The 25,356-nt window shown below is 37.4% G+C and overlaps 1 protein-coding gene across 1 annotated transcript in view; it reads left to right on the top strand.

Annotated features, from left to right (window-relative positions):
- Positions 1-25,356, top strand: part of Chm (CHM Rab escort protein) — a 136,281-nt gene that overhangs the window by 10,396 nt on the left and 100,529 nt on the right. The window contains exon 2 of the mRNA XM_021153427.2: positions 15,593-15,659. Within this exon, the coding sequence (XP_021009086.1) occupies positions 15,593-15,659 (67 nt within the window). The remainder of the gene's footprint in view (positions 1-15,592; positions 15,660-25,356) is intronic.

Below are 25,356 nucleotides of genomic sequence, written 5' to 3'. Positions count from 1 at the left end.
CCTTCCCTTCCCTTCCCTTTTTTCTTCCCTTCCCTTCCCTTTTTTTCCTTCCCTTCCCTTCCCTTCCCTTTTTCCTTCCCTTCCCTTTTTCCTTTCCTTTCCTTTCCTTTCCTTTCCTTTCCTTTCCTTTCCTTTCCTTTCCTTTCCTTTCCTTTCCTTTCCATTGTGTTCTGTTACTTTCCTTTTCCTTTTCTTCCTTGAGTTAGCCCTGGCTGGCCTGAAACTTACTTTGTAGACCAGGCTGGTCTGCAATTCACAGAGCTATTCCTGTTTGTGCCTCTGCCACCCCCAGGTGTTTGCCAACCACACCCACCATCCTTCCAAGCCCTCTTTTTGATGTCCTCTTCAGTTTCTTTTATCTTTTTAAATGATGTTTGTAGAGATATCTCACCTCTTTTTCTTTTGTTCTTTAAGGATATTGACTTTTGTGTGTGTGTTCTTGTTATATTCAATTTCTAAGTGTGTCTTTTATTTTTATGGTGATCTCTTATATGGAAATGTTATGAATTTGTATTTCCTTACTCCTTGATGTGTTATTTTTATAGGCATTGTAACTGAGATTGTAGGTGTTTTTTTTTTTTTTTTTTCCCCAGATAATTCACTATTAGTGTCTCAGGATACTAACTGATGCTTGTCTGTTGTTTTTGTGTCTTCGAGTTTTTCTGAGTTTCCTAATTAGTTCCATTGGTTCCTTGGTGAGTGATGATTGTATAGTTTTACTTACTGTGTCCTTGAATTTGGTTTGTTGGGATACTGGCATTTTGTATGAGTGTTTTTTATTGCCATATTTGATTTTTAACTGTGCCTTATGTTTATGGAGATGTATAAGTTTCACATTTCTAGTCTATCAGAGATTTTTTTTATAAGTTTATAAGTTTTATTTTAAAGATCATGCATGTAAGTACACTGTCGCTGTCTTCAGACACACCAAAAGAGGGCATCAGATGTCATTACAGATGGTTGTGAGCCACCATATTGTTGCTGGGATTTGAACTCAGGACCTCTGGAAGAGCAGTCAGTGCTCTCAACTGCTGAGCCATCTCTCCAGCCCCTCTATTAGAGATTTTCTTCTCTGGTTTCTGGCATTTGCAGAGTAGGTAAAAATACTAGTTTGATGTATCATTCTTGAAAATGTAGTATGAAGTTGTTAATGCACTAAAGCTAATTTTAATTAGACAAAAATTTATCATTTAATGGTTTTACATTTTTAATAATCAGTTAGTTGAAGTGATGAAGGTCAAAACTGGGTTTTGTATTTGCTAGACAAGCATAGGCAGATACGTGGGTGTGGTGCTCACATTTAACAATGCTAGCACTTTGGGACCTAAGGCAGGAGGATTGCCATGAGTTCAAGACCAGGCTAGTCTCTCAGGTGAGACATTGTCTCAAAAGCAAAAATTAAATTGCCTGTAGATTATAGGTATATGGTATATGTAGAACATGATTTCTTTTGTATTTATATTTGGCTTTTGTATCCATAGATATCATATTATAGACAACCTGTATTCCCAAATCTGAAAAAAAAAGCCATTCCAGATTTTAAACATTTCTATTCCCAAGATGTTTGGATAAGGGGTATTCAATCTGGACTTTCGTTTCATTTTTAAAAAGATTATTTTGTATATGTGTATGAGCATGCATGTGCTACGACACATACAGAGGAAGACTTTCACAAGTCTATTCTGATTCCAACACAGGTTCCAGGAATCGAACTCAAATTGTCAGGCTGTATCTTTCCCTACTGAGCCATCACTCTGGCTTAACCTGCACTTAAAAAAGAAAGTTTGGGGCTGGAGAGATGGCTCAGCAGTTAAGAGGACTGACTGCTCTTCCAGACGTCCCGAGTTCAAATCACAGCAACCACATGGTGGCTCACAACCATCTGTAATGAGATCTGATACCCTCTTTTGGGGTGTCTGAAGACAGCTACAGTGTACTTACATATAATAAATAAATATATATTTTTTTTAAAAAAGAAAGTTTGTAAGGAGATCCACTCATTCATTCATTCATTCATTCATTGTGGTACCCTGATATATGTCTGTGTTACATCCCTGTCTCCTGGGAAGAGCATACCATTTGGTTGTCCAGTGCCAAACAGTCAGCCTTGAAAAGGTATATACAAATAACATATGGACAGAACATGTTATAGGAATATATATGCACATGCATATACATAATAAAACTTAATGAAAAAAGAAACCATGATCTTTGAAGGAGAGTAGGGAGAGGTATATTGGGAGTGTTTGGAAGGAGGAAAATGAAGGAAGAAATGTAATTATAATCTCAAAAATTAAAGTAAAAAATAAAAACAGATTTTGATTTTATAGGTCTTGAAATGAGCACTCAGTCTATTTCATCATCTATTGTAGACTCAGTTTTATTATCAAGAATTATAAAAATAATGAAGCAGTATAATTATCTTCCCAGGTATCAGTTGTCAAGTTATCATAGCCACTTTTGTTTTCTCTGGAGTCTCTACCTTCTCTCTCATGTCACCATCCAACTCCAGACGACTTAGAAAGAACTTCTAGATAGAACATCATTTTATCTATAAATACAATTTCAACAAGTATTTGAAAGATAAAGGTTCTCTTTACAAGTATAGTACTGTCATCTGATACTCTTTTGCATTATCAGTTTTTTCATTGATTTTCTTTGCTTGGGTAATATCTAGCTTAGTTTTCATTTCTGAAACGAGTTTTTTTTTTTTTTTTAACTTCCTTTCTAACTAATTTAAGTCTGTCTTAGGATTTCTGTTGTGATAAAACCCCATGACCAAAGTAACTTGGAGAGGGAAGGGTTGACTTGCTCTTATAACTTACAGGTCACTCCATCACTGTGGCAAGTCAGGGCTAGAACTCAGGACAGGAAGCTGAAGTCAGGAACTGATAAAGAGCTCACGGAGAAGTGCTGCTTACTGGGTTGTTCCTCATTTGTTCCTGTTGTTTGTCCAGCCTGAATTCATACAGTGAGCAAACATACTGGGGTCTGAGATGTTGACTATTTCCCTTGGCCAGTTTTATCTTTTCTTTTTTTTTTCTTTTTCTCTTTGTTAAAATTTATTTTTTATTTATATGAGTACACTGTAGCTGTATTCAGACACACCAGAAGAGGGCATTGGATCTTATTACAGATGGTTGTGAGCCACCATGTGGTTTCTGGGAGTTGAACTCAGGACCTTTGGAAGGGCAGTCAGTGCTCTTAACCACTGAACCATCTCTCCAGCCCTGTCTTTCCCTTTCTTGTCCCTTATTTTATCCATTTTGGTGGATTTGGAAGATGTTTATGGCCATCACTTCTTCATTTTAATCTAGTATGTTTTATTTATTGGGAAATTTACACTGTGTACAGTATTTGACCACACTCTCCACTTCCCTCTTCAACTTCTCAGGTTACTTCCTCCATATATATTGGGGAAGAGAGAACACACAATTTGAAGCTATATCCATTTAGAACAATGAAAGTTGTTTCAATCCTAAGGCCCAAGTTCCAGCCACTGTTTTCTTGGCCAGCTTTACAGTACCAGGCATGAGTTTCCTTCTCTAGGATGGGCCTTAAAGACATCCTGAGAGTGGTTGGCTATCCCAAATAACATTCACACCACTGTGGCATATCTTGTTGCATATCTTGGCATAACAGCCATTATTATAATCCACAGGGTCATACATTGGTGAAAGTGCTGACTTCTTTTCTCCCCTAGCAGTCTGTATAGCACCTTCTGGTACTATGAAAAATAGCCAGCAAGTAGGATCATTATCAATGTGATATCTCCAAGTCCTGAGTCAAAATTGTGTAGGATCTTTACCAGTAAGGTCTTAACACTAAGTTCTGTTAGACAATCAAAAACAGTGACAATAGTCTGCATTCTGTTTTGTTTTGTTTTGTTTTTAGGGTAGGGTTCTCTGAGATTGTCCCCTAATTAAAAACTTGGAGGTGTTGCGGGAAATATTAAAAATGACTGGCAGGCTTCCCGAGCTACTGTCAGCCACTCTCTGTCATGGTTCTGGCTACTCTCTGCCTACCAACTCTCCAGCGGGACAGGAACTCCCAAGTTCTCTTTGCTGCCATGCCAGTCCCACGCAACCACTGTTCACCCCAAGGTCAGCTGCCATAACACCCAGCAACCCGGTAGAATCAAAACTCTAGAAGCTTATAATTAACAAGTAAGATTTATTTATCAATAGATTCTCAATTCTCAAGATGCCAATACAATAATCCTAGGACTGATTGATAATAGTACAAGCTGCCCACCTAGATTAGACAAATTATCCCAATTATTCTAACCGTTATGATATCATTTAAAGCCACGCTGGTTCAGGTTCTTCTTGTTCATTGGCGGCTTCTTCTTCTTCTTCTTCTTCTTCTTCTTCTTCTTCTTCTTCTTCTTCTTCTCTTGAGCTACTCTGACTCTGCAACTTTTAGCTCTGCCTCCTCTTCCCTGTCCAATCACAGGCGTCCCGCTGCACTAATATTTTAATGTGACTGGACAGGGAAAATCCTGTCACAGGGAGGTATGCCATAACCCCAAGTATTAGACTTAATTTGACAGCTTTTGGCTTCTGGGAGGAATGTTTTCCATATGTTTTTTCAAACATCTTAGTGTTAGTTTTACCTTTCCCTACCTACCCCTTTTTCTTAGTCTCTTGTCCCTCTTTCTATGTATACTTAGCCCCCTAGCACACAATTCAGAAGTTTGATTTGTCAGTTTATTAGGATTCTGACCCATTTTTATATACCCATTTACTCATGATTAAAACCTTCAGCATCTCCTGCTTTTCCTCCCTATTCTCAGAATACCCTGAAAACCTTCTAGCCAGTATATGATGTCAATTCGGAGGTCTTCTAATTCTTAAGGTGATGGATTTGCCTTACCCTCATTTTCTTATAGCTATTGGCTGTTGGGATTGATCCACTTATATTTTGAGGTTTATGATGATAATGTATTGCCAGGTTTTGTTGTAGGGTTTGATACTTTGAAGGTCTTCAGGGAGATTCATCAACTTTTTTGCTCCTGTGGTCTTCCAATAATTTTATTTTATTTTTTTCATTTCAAATCATTTGTCTAAAAATATTGGCCTATATAAGTATTACCATTCATGTTTTTTACAGTTTAAAATAAACCTTTGCATCATTTATTCTAAGCCCTTCATTTTCTTCTAATAAGGGTATGTGTAGGAGGTAATCCCAGGGAGGGAATGGCAATTGCTTTCCCAATGTCAAAGCTATTTAATAAAAACCTGAAAAGAACAAACCAGTTCTCTTGGTGCTTGGTTCAGCATTCAGCACTCTGAGTCCTGGTACAGTGGTCTCATTATTAGCCAGTCCTAAACCCTTCTATTATATGGGATTTGCATTAATATTTTAATAGGTGGTATACTTTTTAAATGCTAGAAAAATTATGCACACACACATATATATGTGTGTGTATATGTATATACACACAATATTTTTACAAGAAAGACATTCATTATATTTTAAACAATTTATTAATAATGCACTTGATATTTTGTGAGGGATTAATGTGAATTAATTTTGAATTTATGAACACTATTTTTATCTGTTTTTGTGGTTTGGTGGGTTGTTTCATTGGCATTCTTCTCTTTTCATTTTAAAGTATCCACTAAAAGTATTTTGAATGTGAAACTTAAATTAGGAATAAACAAAATGACTTGAGCTTCAGTTGGAATTGAGTTTCTGCTTAATTTAGGTCATCTTTTTTGAGTGGTTGTAACCACTCAAGTATAGAGTCTGACCTTTGCATTGCTTTCTAGTCATTTCTGTACTTAATGTTGCTTCTGTTTTGTTTGTGATAGTGCAGGGCTCTACATAGGGTTGTTTAAGTAGTAAAGAAAAAGCCATGGCCCACTAAAAGCTTGTACTCACAAGTTGCTTCTTGCCATTCATTCTGTTTCTTTTCCTAGAAAAAAAAAAAAAAGAAAAAAAAAGAAAAGAAATTGTTCTTCATAAAAGCAGTCACAGTAAATTTTCTAGTTCTATGTAATTTTCTTTCCATTCTGCTCTTCACTAGTTATAAATAACACATGAAATGACTTTCAAGGTAGAAAGCAGGAATCCATTTTGAAATGTTCTATAAAATAAAGAGTGATTTATGGTTTCATATGATTTGGGCTGAAAGCACTAGGGCTTTGCCAGGTCATCAAAGTCCTGTCAGGGGAATCTATTATTTATTGTTTGATTCACTAGGAGTGGTGTAAGTACTTTATTTTATGTTTTCCTTATGTAAGGATACTGTTAGGAAAAATCAGTTACAAATACAAATATGGTTTTAAGAACATGTCATAGAGAACTAACCTAAATATTATAGTTGTAAAGGATGAGTTTCAACATTGATGATTTAGATTAAAGATGATTTTAACATCAAATGAATAACTTTCTCATTCCTATAAATATTTAAGATAATATTTTTGAAAATATTCACTTTATAACTGTGACCCTAATTTTAATCTTGAGTCTTCATTTGATTATTAAATATCTTTATTTAATTGGGTTTGAAAAATCGGAAAAGATGGGACTATTTATGATAGTGTGCGATCAGATAACAATCCAGAAGTTCCTCAGATACAGTTTTTTAGGTGGCATCTATGTAGTAGAATGTTAACTGAGAAGATCTGATGACCAACATTCCAGATTCTCCATTACAACTTAAGTAATTTTCTTACCTTATACTTACCTGTTTTTAATAATGTCTTTTCAAAGTCAAAGTTGTTCTTATATAAGAATTATGCATATCTCCTATAGTTGAATGGCAGAGCAGATTCTTTGTAACAGCCTCAACTAATTAATAATTATAGGTAATGAGAAATATTTAAATTATATTAAATGTTTGAGGAACTCCTGTAGAATATAAAAAAAAATATTTATTTGCTTTTTATAAACAAGGTTAACTTAAATAACTAATAAAACATTGTATTGTATATTTTATATGTAATAAGTATAACTATATATTATATAATATATTATTTATATTTAATACATTTATAAATATATATTTAGATATTTATATATTTGCATATAAAATTTATATGTAATTTTAAAACATTTATTAATTTTTAAAGTTTCTTTACTTTATATACATCCCACTCACTGCCCCCTCCCAGTCACCCCCTCCTACACTCCTTCTCCCATTCCTCCTTCCCTTCTTCTATGAGTGGGTGTGGGCTCCTCTGGGTATCCTCCAACTCTATCACATCAAGTTTCTGCAAGACTAGGTGCTACCTCTCCCAGTGAGCCCAGACAAAGCAGCCCATCCAGAAGAACACATCCCACAGAAGGCAATAGCTTTTGAGATAGTGCATGTCCCCTTCCCAACTTGTTTAGGACCCACATGAAGACCAAGATGTACATCTGCTAGATATGTAGTGGGAAGCCTAGGTCCAGCCCATATATGCTCTTTGGTTGGTGGTTCAGGCTCTGAGAGCCCCAAGGGTCCAGGTTAGTTGACTCTGTTGGTCTTCCTGTGGAATGTCTATCTCTCCCAGGTTCCTCAATCCTTCTCCCAACTCTTCCACAAGACTTCTGGAACTCTGTCTAATCTTTGGCTGTGGGTCTCTGCATCTGTTTAGGTCTGCTGCTAGGTGGAGCTTCTCAGAGGACCTGTTATGCTAGGCTCTTGTTTGCAAGAATAACAGAATATCATTAATAATGTCAGAGATAGCTGCCTGCCCATTGGATGGGTCTTAAATTGAGCCAGTCATTGTTTGACCATTCCCATTGTCTTAATCAGGGTTTCTATTCCTGCACAAACATGATCAAGAAACAAGTTGGGGAGGAAAGGGTTTATTCGGCTTAGACTTCCATACTGCTGTTCATCACCAAGGAAGTCAGGACAGGAACTCAAGCAGGTCAGGAACCAGGAGCTGATGCAGAGGCCAATGGAGGGATATTCCTTACTGGCTTGCTTCCCCTGGTTTGCTCAGCCTGCTCTCATATAGAACCAAGACTACCATCCCAGAGATGGTCCCACCCACAAGGGGCCTTTCCCCCTTGATCACTAATTGAGAAAATGCCTTACAGTTGGATCTCATGGAGGCATTTACTCAACAGAAGCTCCTTTCTCTGTGATAACTCCAGCTGTGTCAAGTTGACACAAAACTAGCCTGTACAATTGACCCCTTGTCAACTTGACACACAAACACATCACTAGTAAGCCTCAACCCTTACATTCTTATTCATCCCCAAGGCCTATATAACTTTAAATGCCCCATATTCTTTACATATTCTTAAATTTTCAATCTCTTTAAAATATCCATCTCTTTTAAAATCCAAAGTCTTTTTACAATTAAAAGTCTCTTAACTGTGGGCTCCACTAAAATAGTTTCTTCCTTCAAGAGGGAAAATATCAGGGCACAGTCACAATCAAAAGCAAAAATCAATCTCAACCATCCAATGTCTGGGATCCAACTCACGATCTTCTGGGCTCCTCCAAGGGCTTGGCTCACTTCTCCAGCCATGTCCTTTGTAGCACACGTGTCGTCCTCTAGGCTCCAGATTCCTGTACTCCAGTGCTGCTGCTCTTGGTGGTCATCTCATAGTACTGGCATCTCCAAAACACTGCATGACCCCTTCAGTCCTGGGCCTTCAATTACAACTGGGGCTGCACCTTCACCAATGGCCTTCCATGGCCTCTCACAGTGCCGAGCCTGAGCTGCTGTGTGACCCCTTCATGCCTTCAAAACCAGTACCACCTGGGTGACCCTTACACATTACCAAGTCCCGCTGCAGTAGGAGTGCAACCTTGCCTATCTCTGGAACACAGCCTCTTTGTGCTTTCAGAAAACACTTCCCAGAAGATGTCACCTTAACGATGCTGGTCTCTTCTTAATCACTGCTAATTTCTTAGCTCCAGCTAACCAGCATCAATAGCCCCAGTAATGCAAAGTTTTTGCTTTAGTAGTTCTGGTATCTTGTTAATCACAGCTGATTCTTCAGCCCCAGCTAACCAGAACCACTGAACCTTCAAAATCAAACTAGCAATGCCCTGAAAAGAGTCTTTAATCTTTTCTCTGAAATTTCACAAGCCAGGCTTCCATCTTCTGCACTGTTCTCAACATTGTCTTCCAAGCTCCTATACAACATCTCACAGAGTTAACAGCGAATGGATCTTCTGGCCTAAAGTTCCAAAGTCCTTCCACAGTTCTCCCCCAAACATGGTCAGGTTGTCACAGGAATACCCCACTATGCTGGAACCAATTTGTCTTAGTCAGGGTTTCTATTCCTGCACAAACATCATGACCAAGATACAAGTTGGGGAGGAAAGGGTTTATTCAGCTTACACTTCCATATTGCTGTTCATCACCAAGGAACTCAGGACTGGAACTCAAGCAGGTCAGGAACCAGGAGCTGATGCAGAGGCCATGGAGGGATGTTCCTTACTGGCTTGCCTCCCCTGGCTTGCTCAGCCTGCTCTCATATAGAACCAAGACTACCATCCCAGAGATGGTCCCACCCACAAGGGGCCTTTCCCCCTTGATCACTAATTGAGAAAATGCCTTACAGTTGGATCTCATGGAGGCATTTTCTCAACTGAAGCTCCTTTCTCTGTGATAACTCCAGCTGTGTCAAGTTGACACAAAACTAGCCAGTACAGTGGAGCTTCTCAGAGGACCTGTTATGCTAGGCTCTTGTTTGCAAGAATAACAGAATATCATTAATAGTGTCAGAGATTGGTGCCTGCTCATAGGATGGGTCTTAAATTGAGCCAGTCACTGTTTGACCATTCCCTCAGTGTCTGTTCTATCTTTGTCTCTGAACATCTTATACACAAAGCAAATTTTAGATCAAAGGTTTTGTGGGTGGGTTGGTTTCCTTATCCTTCCACTGGGAGTCTTGCCTGGCTACAGGAGGTGGCCACTTCAGGCTCCATACCCCCCCCCCCCCCAATCTCTAGGAGTCTCAGCTAGAGTCAGCCTCATAGACTTCCAGGTTCTTCTCCCATCCCAGGTCTCTGGCACATCCTAGAAATGCCCCTCCTCCCATTTCCTCTTCACTTTCCTGGTCCTCTCTCAGTTTCTTCCTATACCTGATTGCCACCCCCCTCCACTTCTCTTCCCATATCCCTCCCTCCATCCATCTCCTATATGTTATTTCCCCTTTGGAATGAGATTCTAGCCTTCTCTCTTGGGCCCTTGTTATTTAGCTTCTTTGGGTCTGTGGATTGTAGTGTGAGTATCCTGCATTGTATGGCTAATATCCTGTAATAAGTGATGTCTAATAAGCATGTCCTTTGGGTTTGACTTACCTCACTCAGGATGATATTTTCTAGTTCAATCTATTTGCCTGAAAATTTCATGATGTCCTTGTTTTTAATTGCTGAGTATTCCATTGTGTAAATGAACCACATTTTCTTTATCCATTTTTCAGTTGAGGAACATCCAGGTTTTTTTCCCAGTTTCTGGCTATTATGAATAAAGCTGGAATCCTTGTGGTATGGTGGAACATCTTTTGGGTATATGCCCAGGAGAGGTATAGCTGGGTCTTGAGATAAAACTATTCCTAGTTTTGTGAAAAAACACCAAATTGATTTCCAGGGTGGTTGTATAGTTTGGGCTTCCACCAGCAGGGTAGGAATGTGACATTATGGCTGAACACACACACACACACACAGAAAACCACACATAAAGATCCATATTTAAACAAAATAAAAACAAAAGAGCTGGAGAGGTAACTTGGTGGGTAAAGTGCTTACTGCTAAGTCTGACGACCTGAGTTCTATTCCCAGGACCACAAGGTTGGAAGGAGAGAACTTGCAGCAAGTTGTCCTCCCACCTTCACACGTGCATCATGGCACATATTTTCCTGTCAAGGACTAGCCTCGGCTTGGAGAGGGTTCTGAGAGAAGGGTTGTCTGGGAGCAGAGAAAGAACCCATTCCCCCCCTCCCCTTTGCCTCTATGAAGGTGCTTCTTCACCCACTCATCCACTTCTGCCTCACTGCTCTAGCATTCCCCTGTGCTGGGACATCAAGTCTCCACAGGTCCAAGGGCTTCCCCTCCCACTGATGTCAGATAAGGCCATCCTCTGCTATATATGTATCTGGAGCCATGGATCCCTCCATGTATACTCTTTGGTTTGGTGGTTTAGTCTCTGGGAACTCTGGGGGGTCCGGGTAATTGATATTGTTCTTCCTATGGGGTTGCAAATCCCTTCAGCTTCTTCAGTCCTTGCCCTAACTCTTCCACTGGGGTCCACAGGCTCAATCCTATGGTTGGCTGCAAGCATCCACCTCTGTATTTGTCAGGCTCTGGCAGAGCCTCTCAAGAGACAGCTGTATCAGGCTCCTGTCAGCAAGTACTTCTTGGCATCAGCAATAGTGTCTGGGTTTGGTGTCTGCAGATGGAATGGATCTTTAGGTGGGGCAGTTTCCTTATTCTACCCTCTTTTTATCCTAAAAAATTCTCTGGATCGCTCATCTCCTGCAAAACACTGGTCCAGTCTTTTATGTATCAATTCAGTCATGTACTCCAGGTTTCCTTTTGATTATCTTGTGAATCAGCATCCCATAATCCCAGTTCTTTCATTGTTAGGAGACAGCAAGCCTATATATATATATTTTAATATTGCAAAAGAATTCAGAGATCTGTCTGCCTTTGTTAAGCACAGAAGAGAAACTAGTTGGGTGGGACCTTGCCCTGAAATTACCATTTCTACCATACCTGGGCCTGCACTGGCTGTGTCCCAGGCTGACCTGCATTTATATCTGCCTATCATTGTATCTTTCTGACAAGGTGGCTCATAGTGTAGCTACCTCTGTTCCTTTAGATTCATGAAGCCCCTCATATTTCATATTGCATCCTTGTACTTTTGCATAGTTGAGAAATTATATATTTTCGAACTCATGTATTTAGAACTCTTTCCTATAGCCTTAAGGGCTGTTCTGAAGGTCCCAGTGTTTTTGCTAAGACATAACCACACCCTCGACTCCTGAACTCATGATGTTTCTAGTCATCATGAAGTCATTAACAGGGAGGACATTCCTCAGAAGGAAAGAGTCCTCCACTGCTAGTGGGTCCAGAAAATATGTACATTATTACACAAACAAGCCTTACACACATAGCAACCACCACCACTTGTGGAGGCTTACATTGGGACCCTGTCCCAGGTGCAGGAACCTTGTAACTCTGTCCCTATCAAGGCCATGCTGCACTGAGTCTTTTTCCCTACCCCCTATATTAAAACAAGCAGCCATTTTATTAAGTGATTGAAAACAAAGTTTTAATCGTGTTTCTTTTTCTTTTAAGTCTTTTTAAACTTAAAGCTCCCACTTTATCAAAGTTTATTTTCTGCTGTAACTAGAACAATAGTTAATTTTGTTCTTAGATTCATTTATTTTATTCATATGAACATTTTGTCTGTATGCATATATGTGTACCACCTGTACTCCTGGTACCTATGAAGGTCAGATAGGGCATCAGATCCATTGGAACAGGGACTAAGTGGTTCTGAGCTTCCATGTCTGTGCCAGGAACTGAACTTGGGTCCACTGTAAGAAGTGCCCTTAACTACAGACCCATCTCTCCAGCCCCGAGTTGAAGTATTATTTTAAATACTAACTTAGGAACTGCTTTTCTCACTGAAATCATTTTCAAACTCCGTGTTGCTCAAAGAATGGCATTCATATTTGCCAATTTGGCTCCAACTACTATTTTTGAAAAAAAAATAATGCTTTATCGTAAAAATGTTTAAAATAATATATATCCTCCTAACGTTTTCTTTTTTGCTCTGCCCTTTCCTCAGAAACTATTTATTGTCTGGGTGGAGCAAAAAATGTAACCTTGGTCACAAAGACATTGCTAACTGTCTTTGTATCTTGTTATTTTAATAATTCTAAGCATAAAATAATGGACCCTTGGCATTTAACATTGGAGTAGCCTATGGATTTCACAAACTTGTGGTGATATCTGGATAGAAGAATTAAGGAAAATCATAAATAATAGTTATTTTGGTTTTATGTAGTTTGGACTCAGATCACATTCCATATTGAAAACCATTTTGGCTTTGTATTGTCAGCAGTCTTGACTTCTGATTGTTGATTTCAGGCATAGTCATTTCCACACACATATCTGCCTACCCAAAAGAATTGTTAATTTGGGTGAAATAGAGGAGAGTGATATTGACTGTAATTGGTGATGGCATTTGGTGTAAAGAGGTGTATGCTTAGTGTGATATCAAATGAAAGCTTGATGCTTCTAAACAATCCTCAAGGATGCTAAGAATATTTTCTTCCAGGTTATATTTTGTGTATTTAGGAATATTTATGAGTATATATAAACACAAACGTGCGCACATGTGTGTGTGTGTGTGTGTGTGTGTATACACACATATATATGTATATATATATATATATATATATACACACACACGTGTGTGTGTGTGTGTGTATAGTATCAATTAATGAAAATAAGTGCATTGAAAGAGTGCAGTGAAGGGGTGTTTGTAGAGGGAGGAAAGGGAAGTGGGAAATGATTTAGTTATCATAATCTCAAAGAAATAATTAAAAGAAGAATATTCCCAACACTGGTAGTCTTGCTAATAAGTAAATAATCCTATGAATATTGTCACTGATAGGAGGAAAAAGAAGCACAGTAATTCTGACTTGTCTGAAGTTGCACTGTAAGTGAACCAGTGAATCCAGTCTAGGTCTCAGTGATCATGATGATCCTCATTTCATTGCATTACCTATATTATCCTTCTAGCCTATTCTCCAGCTTAGGTCAAGTTGGAGGTAGTGAACAACTGCTGTTATTTGAAGTAGGTGAAATTCCTTTGTATTTCCTTGGCTTGATGTGTCCCTTAGATAGTATTGTCCATGATGACACTGATAAATAAATGAGATTATAAGTATAAACATGGTACTAAGTATAAAACTGACTACATTACCATTTTAATACTATCATTATTATATAGAAAACTACTTTTAAACATTCTATTTTGTAATATTTCTTTGCTTATCAACTTTTAAAATATATTGATTACATTTCTTTAGCAAGGAAAGTTATTTAGGTATAGCAAAAAGTTCAGATCGTTGTAAGAAACATTAGAAGAATAGTTTTAAGAGAAGAATATAGATTGCGTACTTATTTGAAACTTCCATTTCTCTCTATTCTAAGAAAAAAATTCATTCTTTTTCTGGTTATATTCAAAGGTAAGGTTAAAACTTTAGGATGGCATGATTCCTATAATTGTTATGTAATGGTTATATTCTGTACATTTGGTCACAACTTCTTTTTTTGAACCAGACATTATATACCCACAAAATATTCAACACTAGAAAAATAGTTCTTTATGAAGGTGGTTGGTGCTTGTGTTTAATGTGGTTTTTAGCTGAAGACTGATTATATCAACTGCTTCCATGTGTGTATTACTTTAAAACTGCTTTTAAAATCCACTTGTGTGTGTGTATGTGTGTGTGTGTGTGTACTTGCTGGGTATATGGAGGGAGGCAGAGGATAGCTTTGTGGAATTGATTTTCTTTTGGTCTACAGTCTGGGTTCTGGAGGTCAAACTCCGGTTCTCAGACTTGGCAGCAGGCCCCTTTAGCCCCAGCTCTCTGCTTCATTTGTACATAAGGAAGTTAACTGCTCTTTTTTTTTTTGGTTTGTTTTAAATCTTTGATTTTTGGTGAGTGCTTTAAAAGAAAGTTCTTTTTTTTGCTCATCAAAGAAAGGTGCTTATCTATTTTACTAGGTAAAAATGCCAAACAGCCATGATTTATCATGGTGAGGGTGGGGGTGGTTCTACAGGCGTATACTAAACTTTGAAAATATGCTTTATCTGTATGACTGATAATATAGGACCAATTGACCTCTTCTAAAGTGATAAATCCAATGATGAAAATTGTGGCAGTCTTGACCGTATAACAAGACATTTTATTAATGTTGCAGAAAACTTGGTCTTTAGTATAACAATTGACTTAGGTAATTTAAATTTTTTATTTATATTATTAGTAGTAAATTATATTTCATTTTAAGATAATCAACTTTATGATATGATTACATTTGATTCCAAAGGAATAATATATTTTTCCCAATCTGCTATAGTGACCAACAAACAAGATAGTTCAGTAACATAACTTTTAACTTAAAAAAATGTATTTCGTTCTCACTTAGAGGCTTTGTGGCTTTGGAGTTAGATCTGAGTTTAAATGTCAACTCTGGAGCTTTTCAGGAGTAAGTTACCATCAGTGTCTTTGTTGTTTCACAAGTACAGATTCTTATCTCTCAGTGCCTTTGGGAAGATCAGATTAGCTTGTGTGCTAACTTGGTTCCTGAATAACAAAGCCCCTCCCTTTTCAAACAGTTGTCCATTTATGATAATTTACAGATGAAAAGACTCCAAAGACTTATCTTATTAAAAAGTATCTCTTCTACCTAAACCAACTCAGTTTTAGTTTTGCATGATTAGGAAATATCTATCATTAATATAAGATTTGTAATTTTGAAAATTATAAATTTTATTGAAAATACTTTTATTTAAAATTGCTGCAATAGTATGAATTAAACATTTTCTATAAAATACATATCTATCTATCTATCTATCTACATTCTAAATGATATAGGTGTGTGTTTTTGTAGGTCTGCCTGAATCCATCATTGCAGCTGCATGTTCAAGGAGTGGCCAGAGGGTTCTGCATGTTGATTCGTAAGTTTTAACCCTGGTAGCATTTAACACACATATATGTCTATGTTTTTATGTATGTGCCATGTGAAATTTCATAGCATGGAAGAAGCACTGGAATTACTTTCATTTTCATCAATAATCTGTAAAACATACAATACAAGGTTTCTTAGTCTATTCTTTTAAATAAGGATTTTTGTCATATAAGAGTAAACTAAATGAATTTAATGTATTTTTCCCCTCAGGGGTGAGCTTGTTCTGAAAATAAGTAATTCTTTAATAGGCTTGAGAACCTCAGGTGTGCCTTTTGTTATGTAAATGTATATATGTCTGTGAGTGTGTACCACATTTATTTGGTACTGTATTGTTTTTTAGGCTTCATGTTTTATTATAATATATAGCCAGTAGATATGAATAGATAGATATCAACATTTGAACTTCTGCAACCCTATAGGTGGAACAACATTATGAACTGACCAGTACCCCGGAGCTCTTGACTCTAGCTGCATATGTATCAAAAGATGGCCTAGTCAGCCATCACTGGAAAGAGAGGCCCCTTGGTCTTGCAAACTTTATATGCCCCAGTACAGGGGAATGCCAGGGCCAAAAGAATGGGAATGGGTGGGTAGGGAAGTGGGGGTGGGGTGGGGGCACGGTATAGGAAACTTTTGGGATAGCATTTGAAATGTAAATAAAGAAAATATCTAATTAAAAAAACTATCTAGGATACTTTTCTCTTAAAAGCATGAATAAAATGGAAAAGGAAAACAACTTGATGTATAACTTAAATCTTAATTCCCATGCTCCTTGAAAACAGATCTTAAGTGTGCCAATAAATGTTTACTTTTTTATTTTATTTTATTTATTTATTTATTTTTTTTTTTTGGTTTTTCGAGACAGGGTTTCTCTGTAGCCCTGGCTGTCCTGGAACTCACTTTGTAGACCAGGCTGGCCTCGAACTCGAAATTTACCTGCCTCTGCCTCCCAAGTGCTGGGATTAAAGGCGTATGCCGCCACGCCCGGCTTACTCTTTTTCAATGTGTCTCAATGACTCAGAAGAGAGTATGAGTGAATTTATTCTGTCTTCTAGAAGATATTAACTACAGTGTTTTCCAGAGTGCTAGAGAACAAAGTAGCACTAGATATAGTGTTTAGTGGTTACCCATTTCTTCCTTCCCTCATACTGTAAAAAGTAGCATTCATTAATTCATACTTAACATTTTATAATTTATTTGTCGCCACATGAATATGATTTATGTTTGCATTTTCATATTTGTATGTATGTCATTATACCTTCTTCTTATTCATGCTCCTTTTCCTCCCCTGACCCACTAATCCACTTCTTACTGATTCCCTCCCTCCAGTGACCCCTTTCTGTGTTCCTGTCCTGTCTTTGTCTTTTCAGCTATCTTCTTTACCTGCTCTGATGCCTCCCTTCAGATCATTTCTTATCCTTTTATGCGTTCCTTTCTAGTTTATGACATTCTGTCTCTCTGTATCTCTTTCTCTCCACAGACCATCTTCATTCTAAGATTGTGTGCTGGTTAGTTTTTAATCAACTTAATATACACGAGAGTTACTTAGGGAGAGGGAAGATCAATTGAGAAAATGCCCATATCAGATTGTTATGTGTAGGCAAGTCTGTGAGGCATTTTCTTGATTAATAATTGAAGTGCTAGCTCATGTCGGGTGATCTGGATTATGGAGACCAAGCAAGCAATGGGGAGCAAGCCAGTAAGCAGTAGTCATTCCTACAATGGTCTCTGCTCCAGTTCCTGTGTTCAGGTTCCTGCCCTGATTCCTTTAATGATGGACAGTAAGTACACTTTAAAATGAAATAGACTCTTTCCTTCCCAAGATGGTTTTGTCCTGACAATAGAAAGTAAACTATAACAAATTTATTTGCCTATTTTGGGTCGCTTTTGCTTTCCTGTGAAATTTTGTATGTTTTTAAAATATATTCTTCAGAATGTAATTGAGACTTTCGTGTGAAATGTGTTTTATTTATTACATATCATTTTCAGTAATATAGCTACTTTTACAATATGAATTTTGCCATTTCATGTACATGGGATGTCTTTTTACCTTCTCTTCTTCAAATTTATTTTTCTGTTAAAATGTATATATTTAATTTTTGGAGACACTGTCTCATAGCACAGGTTAAGCTTCTGATTGTCCTCCCTTAGCTACCCAAGGGCTAGGATTAGCAGATAGGAGCCATCTGACACCCAGTTTTAAATTTTAGTTTTCAGGATAATCCTTGTGATCTTTCACTTCTTTTAAAAGTTTTATTCCTACCTGGGTGGTAGCGGGCCATGCCTTTAATCCTAGCACTTGAGAGGTAGAGGCAGGCAGGTCTCTGACTTTGAGGCCAGCCTGGTCTACAGACCAAGTTCCGGGATATCCAGGGCTATACAAAAAGAACCCTGTTTCAAAAAACAAATAAAATAAAAAAATATATTCCCAAGTATTCTGTTTTGAAGCTATTGTGACTTTATTTTCCTCTAATTTCTTCCTCTACAAGTCTGTTATTGTGGTATAGAAAGGGTAATGGCTTTCCTATGTTGATTTTTGTATCCTAATATACTGCAAGTGCTCATTGGCTCTGAGAGGTTTTGCTTAAGTCTTTTGATCCTTTAAATATAGAATCATATAATCATGAAGTAAGAATAATTTGACATTTTCTTAATTTGGGTCCATTTCATTTCATGCTTGTATTGATATAACTAAGATTTTGAGTTCTACATTGGTAAGAGTGGAAAAAAGATGTACCATTTTCTTGGTCCAGATTTTAGAGGACATGATGTTTTTCCACTCTAGTATAGATAATATTGGCTCTACGTTTCTTTTATGTTGAGATATGTTTCCAGTAGGTATAATTTTCCCAAAGCTTTCATCATGAAGGGATGTTTAAGTTTGTCAAATGTCTCTTCTTAGTATACTGAAGCTGTCATGTGGTTTTTGGCATTAAGTCTGTTTTATATGGTGCATTTATTGATTTGTCTATATTGATCCTATTTTACACCCCTGGGATGAAACCATCTTGGTCATGGTATAGTATCTTTTTAGTTGTTGTTCTTAATTTTGGTTTACATGCATTTTATTGAGATTTGTAAATATCCTAGTTTATTAGCAAAATTAGGTTATGGTTTTCTTACTATTCTTGTAAAACAAACTTGATCATATTTTATCTTTCTGTTTCATTCTACTTTGTTACCTCTTTGTATCAGTCAGGGTTCTCTAAAGGAACAGGATGGATACAATGAATATATGTATTTTAAAAGGGGATTTATAAATTTGGCTTATGAGATATAGCCTATGTAGTCCAGCAATGGCTGCGAGGTCCAGAATCTGGTAGATGTCCAATCCATGAGGCAGGATGTCTCAACAGAGAAAGATGTGACTTGGCTGTTATATTCTATAGGCATGTTTAAAGACTTACTGACTTACGTTGTAATTGAATTTTGAAGTTTGTTGTTGTTGTCGTTGTTGATGTATACTTTGGATTATCTTTGTAAATGTGAGAGTAGGGTAATAAACTCACCCGTTATTAATGTTTCAGAATCTGACTATTTATGCTCATTAGTGTTTGTTATATGAAATCAGGAACTCTAATGTTCTGAGCATATATGTTTAAAATTGTTATTTCTTCTTAATAAAGTGTATTTTTAAAATATATGTACTGGCCTTCTTGAAATCTGACTAATTTTGGTTTGAAGACTTACCATGTACCAGAATAGCTACACCAGCTTGTTTTCAGCTTCCATTTGCTTTGTAAGTTGATTTATAGCCATTAAGTTTATAGATCTCTCTCTATAAGTAACTTAAGTTTCTTGGAGAAACAAATTATTTGATCTTATATTTTAATCTGTTCAGCTCGTGATTTGAGGTTATTGTTAAATTTTAATTAAATAATTGTTTAAAATTACTGTCTGAGACATTGGGGAATAGATTCCCTCCTAATATGTATGTATGTTTGCATGTGTATATCTGTGCATTTGTATATGTACCATAGTATGCATATGGAGGTTAGAGGATAACTTGTGGAAATTGGTTTTCTCTTTCCACCATAGAAGTCTCTAAGATTGAATTGATATTACTTGCAGTAAATTACTTTATTATTCTTCAAAAATAAAACAACCTTTTCTTTGTTCAGTGATATTCTTTTCTACCAAATATCTACCAAATATAATATCCTTATATTTTCTGTCCTTGACTTTTTTAAAGCTTGGAGCCAGTATTTTTTTTTTTATAACTTCTTGATTTAAATGCTTAACTTTATTTTATGCCATGCTTTTTCCTTAGTATATTCAGTCACCACCATAGAGTTCTATCATATTCATACTAACTGTGTACATAAATTCTTAATGTTCTCTAATACCTGTTATGAGCTTTCTTTATATTGATTACTTAGAGGTGTGGTTTAAGAAACACACACACACACACACACACATACCATTCTTCACCATGTTGAGGTAGTTTTTATTACAACTCTCATTACTAAAGATCAAAGAAAAGTAAAGGAAGTATTAGTGCATCTTTCTGCTTTTCCTCTCTGTATCCCACCAGTCTCACCTTTCAGAAGCAGTTACCATTACGTTTTATTCTGTTTTTACTTGAGACAGCATCTTGCTATCTAGCTCAGACAGGCCTCAAACTTGGATTTCACTCCCCTCATCCTACGGAGTACTAGGATTTCAGATGTATGCCATTATATCTGGCTTACTGCTGTTACCTGCTTTATGTCCTTACATAGACTATTAAATGAACTTTATTGAATAAAACTGATTTATCTATGTGTAGTGGTTATAGAGCACTAATCTGGTTTTGGCGGTAAATTGGGGATGTTGCCCCTTTTTAGACAGCATAATTCCCTGCATCTTATCATGTTGTATGTTTCCAATAATTTGTTTTTAAAAAAATCTTTTAGTAATTGTGATTGTTTGAATGAGAATGTCTCTCCTAGGCTCATCTGTTTCAATGCTTAGTGCCCAGGTAGTGAAATTGCTTGGATATGTGGCCTTATTGGAGTCAGTGTGGTCCCGGAGGAGGTGTGTTATTGGGGGTGGACTTTTATGTTTCAAAAGCTTACACCAGGCCTAGTGGTAATCTCTTTGCCTGTCTGCTCGCCTCTCTGCCTCTCTGTAGATGAGGATGTAAGCTCTCAGCTTCATGCCTGTTTGCTTGTCATTCTGCTTCCTGCCTTGATGATCATGGACTAACACTTTGAAACTGTAAACCAGCCTCAATTAAATTATTTCTTTTGTAAGAGTTGCCTTGGTCACGGTGTTTTTTCACAGCAATTGAACAGTGACTAAGAGTGTATTCTTTGTTACGTGTGTGCAATCGCTTGTTTAAACATCCACTCAGTGATGGGCATCTGAGCTGATTCCAGAGATCAGATAAAATTACCGTGTGAATGCACGGGCACATGCACATGCATAGGCACACACACACACACAGAGACAGAGAGAAAGAGACAGAGAGAAACGGAGAGAGAGAGACACACACACAGAGACAGACGGGGAAGAGAGAGAGAATATGTGAATATAAGGTCTTTTCTTAGGATTGCCTTTTCTGGGCCATATATTAATTTCATGTTTAGCTTTCTAGAAATATTGAGAAACTATTTCTGAGTGCCTATACCATTTTAGATTATTCCTCACAATGAATGAATGATCCAATTTGTGGCTTTGGTTGAATTTGGTAATGTCACTGTTGTTTTTTGTTTTTTTTTCAATGATTTTGATAGTTGTATAGTGACAACTTATCATAGCTTTAATTCATTTTTCAGTAACTGCTAGTGATCAGATCAGAATTGGGATTGCTTTGATAGGAGTACCAGACTACTGTGGGCTGAACCATTCCCTGGGCAGGTTGTTCTGGGTTATTTAAGAAAGCCAGCTAAACATGGGTCTGTGGTTGAGTCAACAAGCAGCATTCCTCTCTAGTTTGTGCTGTACTGCCTTGTCTGTGAGTGACTTTGCTATTACTAGGTAATGCATGTACTCATAAGCTAGCCTGACTTCAGGTTCTTCCCTTGAGCTCCTGTCCTAACCTCCCTATCTGATGGACTATGATCTGGAAATATGAGCCAAATGAACCTTTTCCGCCCTTAAGTTGCTTTTGGTCAGGGTTTTATCACCATAGAAAAGAAAGCAGAACAGTGTACCATTTTTTTTAAAAAGCAGACAAAGTTTGGAGCTGAGACAAAAGGATGGACCATCTAGAGACTGCCATATACAGGGATCCATCCCATAATTAGCCTCCAAATGATGACAGTATTGCATACACTAGCAAGATTGTGCTGAGAGGACCCTGATATAGCTGTCTCTTGTGAGACTAGCCCGGGGCCTAGCAAACACAGAAGTGGATGCTCACAGTCAGCTATTGGATGGATCACAGGGCCCCCAATGGAGGAGCTAGAGAAAGTATCCAAGGATCTAACGGGTTCTGCAACCCTATAGGTGGTACATTATGAACTAACCAGTACCCCAGAGCTCTTGACTCTAGCTGCATATGTATCAAAAGATGGCCTAGTAGGCCATCGCTGGAAAGAGAGGCCCATTGGACACGCAAACTTTATATGCCTCAGTACAGGGGAACCCCAGGGCCAAAAAGTGGGAATGGGTGGGTAGGGGAGTGGGGGGGAGAGTATGGGGGACTTTTGGGATAGCATTGGAAAATAATTGAGGAAAATACGTAATAAAAATATTTATAAATAAAAGCAGTATATGACACACACAGTGTGCACACATATTTCTCTTTCTCCCTCCCTTCCTCCCCTGTGTGTATGTGTGTGAGTGGGGGTGGGGTAGGGAAATTGCTTTGTATCTAATTAAGGGATTTATGTATAATAGGCACATGGTCAAGTGGCAAGCTACAACTTCTGTCCTGAAGTTTGTTGCCTTCGTTTGACAATTTGTCTTTAAACTGCATTTTGTTGATTTTTGTGTTGTAACTCAGTAATATTCAGATATATTTCTGCAATGTTATTTTTAGCTTTGCCATTGTTTTTTCTATCTTTTATCATTTCAGCCTTTTAGTGAATATATTCAGTGTTGACCTCTTTCTGTTTGGGGCCCGCCCTGACCATTGATATAGTCTCTCTAGAGGAGATAAGGAGTCAAAGAGAGAGAAGTGAGTCAGTTGCTATGGTCAGGGAAATCTTGCAGCTCTGTTTGACTAGCAGTCAGGTTGCTTCTTTATTTATACTGGTTTCACAGAACAAAGATAGACTAGTGATTATCCAAGAAGTACAAATTATATCATTTTGTCTCCGGACATGGGTTTGATTTTTTTCATTACATGTCCAGAGTTACAAGTTCAGTCAGAATTAGAAAGTACAAATAGAACAGATTTGATTTTTAATATCAGCCTTATAACTCCAATTCAGAGAATCTAAAGAATGTCTCCACCAAAGCAAACACATTTATTACATGACAGCCTGCTTTTAGGCTGGCAGTATTTTAAAGCACTCCAGGAAAACAGACAATATCTGAACTGGTCCTGTTTATGAATAGCAAGTACTAATATCTAACTTGTTTTATTTATATTTTATTTACTGAGTTCTATTCCTCCAGGGATGTACCCTGTATGGTCCTCTATCTTTAAACTACATTTCCAGAGAGCTCTAAGCATATTGTCAAATCACTGGATGCTTTCTTTCCATCTTGTGTTGGCTGATGGTAGTTTCTTTTTCTACTTGGAACAAGGGATATAGTAATAGAGATTAGAAACACTTGCCTGTGGCTTAGAGGGCAAAGAGTAGGTAATCTTGATATCTTTTTTTGGTATTTGCTCTCTGGATATGAAAGAATTCAATGTTACTTCTGTTCATTCTTTTAGATGCCTAGTTTGTGGGGTAGACAGGGGTATGGCTGAGCTATATCCCTATATGCCTATCAGCTGATATCCTGGGGTTGGTTATGGGCACTCAGTTAAAGATGGAGGTCTGGCATTGGCTTTGCCAGTCTGACTTACTGTTCACTTCCTGAGTCAATCGACTGCTGATCATTCTGCTGGTGGTATGGGGAAGGTTATTGCAGCCTCCTTTATTGCTCCTGGAATGGAATATTTCATATTGCTATGAAGGAAGAGTAGATTGTCTGGGAAATAATTTCATTTCTCAGTGACCATGGAGGCTGTGTGAAAATCCATCCGGTAGCAGATGGCATCACTGCAGATCTTAGCACTTCTTTGGGTGCTATCGTTGGAAGTAGAAGCCAAGTGATAGTTTATCTTGTGAAATGCTATGTGGTAGCTTCATGATCTTGTTTAAAGGTTGGTGAAAAGCTCTGGGGTAAGTAGAAACAGGGTACAGGCTGCCCATTTGCACAGGAGGCCAGAGGTGTGGGGCCATGAACTGATTTCACATACAGGTTCATACTATCTTTTTCACTCCTCTTAAAGTATCTTTCTATTTTCATTTTTATCCTTTTAATGTTACATTTTGGGTAATATCTTCCCTATTATCTTGTTTTGTAGTTACAAGCTAGCTGTGGCCTATAGATTGGCTACTTTTAAGTGTTATTATTGTATATGTAACCATTTTTTTATATGCTTATACATGTTTACACATTTCATAATCGAAGTAGCTGCATGTAGTAGGGATCACATGGCCTGCAGAGTCAATAATAATGAGTGTCTAGCACTTCTTAAATTATGTTACAGGTATCTTTTTTAAATTTAATAGTTTTTAAGATGCATCTTTATAGATAATATAGCTTTCAAGTTTTATAAAGTGACACTCGCTTCTGGAGATGATTCTGCTTGTTTATTTTTGAAACCAGGCAGGTCTTACTAGATATCCCAGTGCTTGGCTCAGGGTTACTGAGTAGTCCAAATTGGCTTTGAACTTGGTGTTTCTCTTGTGTCAGCCTTAGTGCTTGCATTTTGGTTCTTTTTTTAAAAAAAGCTTTCATTTTCTTTCCTTGATTCTGAGAGAGAAGTGGTGCACAGATAGACACACATACACAGAGAGAATATGTGTATGTATGATATTTGTGTGCTTTTGTCTGTTTGTACATGTATAGAGGTCATAGATATGTAGAGATGGTCATCAGTAGACCCATTCTCCTTAGTCTCTGCCTTGGAGGCAGGCTCTTTCAGACTGGCCACCAGCAAGAAAAAGTTCTCCTTTCTCTACCCCTCAAAGCACTGGGGTCATAAGTGAGTATGTATGTGCTTGTGTGCTGCATACCTGTTTGTTTATGGGTTCCCTGGAATTCAAACTCAAGTTCTCATACTTGTACTCAAGCATTCTTACCTACTGAGCCATCTCTCCAGTTCCAATTCTTTCATTAAAACAAATGTATATTATAAAAATTTTATAGAGAGTCTAATGTCTCTGACATTTTCAGTGTCACATGCCTTCATTCATTATAAATGTTAAATTTTTCATTCTTTTTTAATTGAAAAAATTTTCATGCAATACATTTTGATTATAATTTTTCTCTCCTCCAATTCTCCCCATATCCTTCTAACCCCCCCACCCAACATCTTGTTATTTTTCTCTCAGTGTTTCAAGAAACAAAAATGGACACACCACACACACACAAACACACACACACACCAAGAAATGCAAAAACTTCCACAAAATGGAAATCAAAATAATAATAATAATAGTAATAATAATAAAAACAAATAAAGTGAACGCTTAAGGAAAGCCAAGTGAAATGATGTCCACAAAAATACCATTGAATTCATTTTGTGTTAGGAA

Source organism: Mus caroli, chromosome X (assembly GCF_900094665.2).
Source record: "Mus caroli chromosome X, CAROLI_EIJ_v1.1, whole genome shotgun sequence".
Classification (NCBI taxonomy): Eukaryota; Metazoa; Chordata; class Mammalia; order Rodentia; family Muridae; genus Mus; species Mus caroli.
The sequence above is the reverse complement of the archived record's forward strand: the minus strand, read 5'-3'. Positions and strand labels throughout refer to the sequence as shown.